At 37.2% G+C, this 6,403-nt stretch overlaps 1 protein-coding gene across 1 annotated transcript in view; it reads right to left on the reverse strand.

The window, feature by feature from the left end:
- ttc14 (tetratricopeptide repeat domain 14) overlaps positions 1-6,288 on the reverse strand; it is a 17,316-nt gene extending 11,028 nt beyond the window's left edge. Inside the window, exons 1-5 of the mRNA XM_015392045.1 lie at positions 5,744-6,288; positions 5,052-5,176; positions 2,145-2,344; positions 1,478-1,562; positions 32-161 (exon numbers count right to left, since the gene is read on the reverse strand). Of these exons, the coding sequence (XP_015247531.1) occupies positions 32-161; positions 1,478-1,562; positions 2,145-2,344; positions 5,052-5,176; positions 5,744-5,880 (677 nt within the window). The 5' untranslated portion in view covers positions 5,881-6,288. The remainder of the gene's footprint in view (positions 1-31; positions 162-1,477; positions 1,563-2,144; positions 2,345-5,051; positions 5,177-5,743) is intronic.
- Positions 6,289-6,403: the final 115 nt, after the last annotated feature.

The raw sequence follows: 6,403 nt of genomic DNA on the forward strand, positions 1-6,403 counted from the left end.
TGCTTATTGAGTGTAGTGGGGTTTTTTTTACCTGTAGTGTATAGGCAGATCTTCTCTGGTTAACACACCCAGTTTGATGTGTGCCAAGCTGGGAGAAAGGGAGGCCTGATGGAGGGACACTGTGATCTTTTCCTGGAACCGATCAATGTCTTTCACTCCAGCTACAGAGCATAAAACAAAAAAATAGATTAATTAGTTGTTTTTTTTCCCCTATTTAAAATAGAAAACATTAACAAAATATCAGTTGGTGAAAATATTACATTTAAATAGAAATACACAATTTCCTGGCATTAACATCAATTAGGGGAGTAAATCACATCCATCATGGCGATTCGATTCAGTATCGATTTCCTGACCCAGCGATTCGATTATTTTCGATACTCAAGAATACACCACGATACAAGTCGATTAATTGGTTCTTTATTTTTTTATTTATTTATTTTTTTTTTACACCTTACAGGCTAGACAATGTTTCAAGTTTGAAATAAATCAATGAAGCTGTAATATAGCTGTAATATGCATTTTTTATTTTTTTTGAGAAACAACAGCAAATAACAGAAGTAGAAAAGGTGCATTAAAAAAAATACTGCAAAAATACTGCACAAAATCAGTGCAATGCAATACCTCGGCTCCAGACGTCCCCGCCCCCTCCACAGACGCTCCGCTGAACCTCTCCCAAATTGTAGCTGACCGCAGACAGTGCCGCAGACAGGAGGCCGGCTTGTTTTGTTTTTATGACCGAAATTGGGTAAAGCAACTCGTGAAGTTTGACCCACTAGAAGAGCGAGGTGCGCGAAAACACTGGGACCCTTTTCCCACCTGGATCTCCGCTCTTTTTGGCCCTCATGTCCCTTCGTCGTCGGACTAAACTCGCCCCCACTTCCTCATCGCCTCGGCCGTATCTAGACCCACAGTGTGTAGCACAGACAATGCTTCGATAGCTTGTCTGTGTCAATAATCACTGTGTCAAGCTTACTGCAAGACAAATGCTGTAAGAGTATAACCAGGAAGCGAGGTAGGAGGGCAAAATAGGTTTAGCGCCACCGCAGCACGGGAGGGAGAATTACGTCCAGGAGCAACTGGATAAACTGGAGGAAAAAAAATCATGAATCGATGCTCTTGCAGATGTATCAATGCATCGGATCGTCGGCTGTTGGATCGATGCATCGATACAAAACTATTATTATTTACACCCCTAACATCAATATTGCCTGATGTGAGAGAATAGAGCAGCTAAAATCCCCAGAGGATTCATGTAGAAAAGGATTTTCCTCTGAGCAGGATATGTTTAAGATCATCTGCATACAGTCACAGGGAAAATACTTTCACACTAAATCTGACTATTGCTATAAAGGTTCTAAAAGAAGAAACCTGTTCATTTTCATTTCTCATTTGATACCTCCCAATAAATTCATTATATCAAAATATTTCTGTTTTTAACAAATATGACCTTTTATTTTAAACTAAAGACAGTTACCTTTAATCAAGTCCCCGATTTGATAGTAGGAGAGAGGATCATCATGGCTGCTGGTGGAGGGAATTTCCCTGACGTGACAGAGAGCCTACAAGAAGAAACAAAAGAATACAGCACTAAAAAAAACAGATAAATGTAAACTTTTATTCAATAAATGAGTCTTCGAAAGACTTTCTTTTCAAAAGAACAATTTTAAAGCAAGTAATAAAGATATTTCTCACTAAGCACATATGTTTTCATTAAAAAGTATATTTTCTGATAAGCTGGACATGGAAATTCACCATATAAAACAAAAATAAGGTTTGAAAACATCAGTTTGTATGTAATTGAATCAATTATTACATTCATTTAGTAAAATTTGTTACTGATATAGGTTGACTTTTTAATAATATTCAAAAGTGTCTAATGTACGTGGACAAAAAAGGCTGGATGGATTATGTTTAAGTATACATGTTTATTGAACAATATTTGTATTACCGGTACCTTAAAAAAAAAAGCATACAAATTTAAAAGATCTCTTTGCTAACATAAATCTCCACCTTTGTCCAGAATTAAAATATTCTTCGTACCTACTGGGTGAGATTTTATTCAGCAATTCAAGAAGTGGCGCAGCCAGATGGCTGAGAAATTAATGAATCAGTTTCTTCCACTAGTCTACTAGTTGACTTACAGACAGTTCTAAGTCCTCGATGTCTCTCTTCAGACCTCCTGCCATGCAAAGCAGGGTGAGAAAGAAGCCATATTCTCGAATGTTGTTGATCCGACCCACTACGACGTCTCCCTTCTCCAAGTCCCTGTAAATCATAGATCTTCTCTCCTCGTATGGTACCTCCATGAATAACTCCAGTGGTGGCATGATGGCATATGGCTCTGAAAGAATTTAGAGAGTTACTAAGGTTCTGCTTCTATTCTGTTTCATTTGAATTCATTCATTCTGTTCTGAATCTTGGTATTTATCAGTTTGCAGAGAAAAGCAACTCAAAAGAGTCACTTTTCGCACTTTTACACTTTATTGATGTCCATGTCACTTTCCAATGTCCTCTAATTATTAATTAGTTTTTTTTTTTATATATATATATTGTTTTGTGCTTGTGCTAATGGATTTACCAATGGTATTAAAGACACTATTTTGTATATAATCAACTTTTATACATTTACAGTGATATATAAACTACATATATGCTATACGGTAAGCTGAACTGAACTTCTATCTGGGATTAATCAAATATTTCTCTAGTCATCTGTAAAAAAAAATAAAAATAAAAAATAAAGATTCATCTCCTAAAAAGGAAATGCTATTGAAAGCAAAGCAATGCATGTCTGCATTAACATTTCTTTGTTTATTTTAGATCTAGTAAAACAGGAAGGAAAGTGGCATTTTAATTGTTGGCAAATAAAATGTTTTCATGATGACTACGTTTTAAAGTTATGCTTCAGTTTAAAAAGCATTGAGAATACCTTCAAGTCTTACATGTCAATCAGACTATGTGAAGGAACAAAAGTTGCTGCAAGGTAGTTTGATTTGGTTGTGAGCCAAACAGACCATAATTGCAGAAAGCAAATATGAGAGCTGTCTTACTAGTTCAGGAGACACATTATGTATATTTGCCTCAAGTTTAAATCTCTACTGCTGCTAATAGTATTAAACAGCATTATATTAATGAAAGCAGGTAAGGATGCAGAAATAATAGGAAAGAAAATCTCAGGTGGATTACAATGGTAGTAAAATATTAGAAAGAGACCCAAGAATCTATCAAAAACCATTCAACTGAACTTTAAGTTCCAGGCATAATGGTTTATGGTTATTCAATATTGGGATCCTTAGTTTACATTTAAAAAATATATATATCAATAGAAAAAAAACAAACACAAAAAAGCCAGACTGGAATAGACCAAAATTCCACTTAACAAGCCCCAAAAGCTTCAGTTATGATAGTCTTTGCACTGATGAGACTCAGGCTTGCAGATGGGGAAATAAAAATAAACTTAAAGTAACTGAAGTCCTGTCAATATGTATAGACTTCAGGTTTTATCATGTCCGCTTTCCTTCAGCTGCACAGGAAAGCTTGCAACTCACTGCACTATGCTGTTTCAAGAAAACTGATACACTCTACAGCAGAGGTCATGGATTAGCAGACCGTGGTCTGGATCCGGACCCACCTGCTGGCTAATCCAGACCCAACCTGATTGAAAACATTTATAAATTACCGTATGCTCTCCAACAGCAGAGACTAATTTTACTTGCGTCGTTACTCTCATTTTGAGTATATTTGGTTCAACCTACTGCTGTGAAGCAGGATTCCCCACCATGAACATAATCAATACCAAGAAATACCTGCCTGGCGAGAATTACCTCCCCTATCGCACACTGATGTGAAAACGGATTGAAATATAAACGAAAAGGGAACTTATAAACATATTCTGAGTGTTTTCATATTTCTTATGCATGGATGCCCTAAAATTGAAAGTTTTGGTCTGGTGTTTCCAGCGTGGAGAACTTTTGTGAAGGAAGGGGCACTGACGCATGCGCACAATTCAAAAATAAACAAACAGCTGTTGGACAAATCTTTCACCTCAGAATCCTCTTTCATGCCTTTAAACTAAGCTTTATGTGTAAGTATTAAAAGGTATAGAGGACAATCTTTTATTTTCGAGTGGATAATCTAAATAAGTGGTCCATCTAACTGTCAGTCATCCTGGTGATATGTTTATGTAAGGTCGTCCTACGTGCTCGTAGCTACTTTCAGCGGCATATCTGTGATGAGCTACAGTTTCAGACAGTCATTGAAGTTCACCTTCCTCACTCGGGTTCTTCAAAAATGGCAGAGGGTCGTAATAGAAAAAGTGTCTATGAAGTGTATGAGAAAAAAGAAAGGCCTCAGAAGATATATCAGATATCAGATTATAATGCTTTGCGCGGAGAGCTCTCCTCGCAAAGCATTATAAGATTTGCTGTCACAGCGGCCTGCTGTCGCAACAGGCTACCACTACCCGGCAACGGCGACTAATAACAAAGATGGCGCAGGCACTGCACGATGGACCAACGGGGAAGTGATCATCTGTCCGAACTGTAAGTTGATTGAGTCCACTATTTAGTCCCCACACTATATAGTGATTGAGGGATTTAGGGGTTAGAGCGGACATTCTGACACAGTAAGCTTGTATGAGCTATGAGAAAAGCAACCTTTAAACAGAGTGTGCACAAGGAGAAATGGGCTCGTGCATGCTGTCGCACATTTTTTTGCAGAGAGGGCGAGTCTTTTAAAAGGCTTTAAGGGCATTTGCCTTTGACATCAGCAAGGCCTCAGACACCGCAGACTCTCTTGGAAAAGCCATTCCCAAACTGAATTTTCCATTTGGGATGACTAAATCCTTTTTTAACTAAATTTGAAATTTAATTAAATATTTAAGGAATATAGTTTACAAAGATGTGATCTTCTTGGGTTTTTGGATGTGTGGATCTAAATGTGTTTTCATCCCATGGACTGAGTAAGTTCATATTCTGAAAACTTTAACGGCTTTCTGCAGTTAAAAAAAATGTTTCTGATAAAATTTGGTCAACTCAAACAACACAAACCTCCATCTTCTTCCTCCTCATCATGCTGCTGAGGTGGATTGGCTGTCTTCCATGCTGGGCAGAAGAGAATGTCAGCCTTCCTGGCAATAAACTGCTCTACCAAAGGATTGGCCTGCTCTTCACCTCTGTTTAACACAGAAGAATAAAGAATAAAAAACATTTTAATAGCAGCCTTGAGGTAAACTGGAACTAATTAAGCTGAGTCTGGTGCACTGGTTATCTGAAATGCTGAGGGAGGAACAAAACAGGAAACATTTGAAAATACAATTAGGGCATTTTGTGTGTTTTCAGATTGATTTTTTTTATGAATGAGTGTAAAATTATTTAGATTATATATATATTTATATATATATATATATATATATATATATATGTATATATATATATATATCTTATTAAAAAAGTTTTTTCAAGCAGTGTTTTTTTATTTTTTAAAGTTCTAAAATAAATAACAAGAATGTAATTTAGCAGCTTGCAGAACAGCACTGACTTCCTTTTTATGAAAAGCAACTCAAAAGTAGGCCTGGTTCCTTTAAAGCTGTGAAATAATAATTTACTCAGATTCAAATTCAGATCTGCGAGTGGTGATTGTGGGAATTAAATGCACTAAATGATGCTTAGACAAGGAAAACAGAGACATCATGAGAAACTAATCCAATTGTAATGTCTGAGCACTAAATTGGCGGCCATACCTCCCATCATACGTGGCTTTGCACAGGTCCGTCACCACCGCCTGGAAATCTGGATTTTCAGTTTGCTCACACTTTAGTCTGCTAAACAGTGACTCTCCGTGATGGACCAGACACTGCCTCAACAAGTCTCTGTCCATCCTGTTTTCCTACAACACCAGTGTCACATTTTTTACAAAAGAAAAAAATACCACCCGCGTGCGACGCTTGATAGTAACCGTGAGGTCTTTAACACGTTTTAAGACTCTATGACCCCATAAGCAACAAAATAAATATATATTAAGACCAAAATACACAGGATTTTTTTTTTTTTTTTAAGTTAAGCTAAAGCGTTGTTTTGCACCGTTAAGGCTAACAACTGAAAAAGCTAATTCTGCGGAATATTCAAATTGCGTTATTTGCTATCGATCAAGCGACTCACGATGAGTCCACACATATAAAATGCATTTGCATAATCTGTTCAAACGAAACGGTCACTAAAATCGCTACTACGAGCAGCAACAGATAGCTCAAATACTCCAGTTTGAAACCAACTGATGGGGCGGTCCAGTGCGCATGCTCAGAATGCGTTACACTGTAATGATCCGAATGAAACAAGCTATGATTAGGAACCATAGTGGCAGTCTTATTGTTCCGTTTACCTGTCCCGTACAGGAGGGACCT

Source organism: Cyprinodon variegatus, unplaced genomic scaffold (assembly GCF_000732505.1).
Source record: "Cyprinodon variegatus isolate N-32 unplaced genomic scaffold, C_variegatus-1.0 Scaffold571, whole genome shotgun sequence".
NCBI lineage: Eukaryota > Metazoa > Chordata > Actinopteri > Cyprinodontiformes > Cyprinodontidae > Cyprinodon > Cyprinodon variegatus.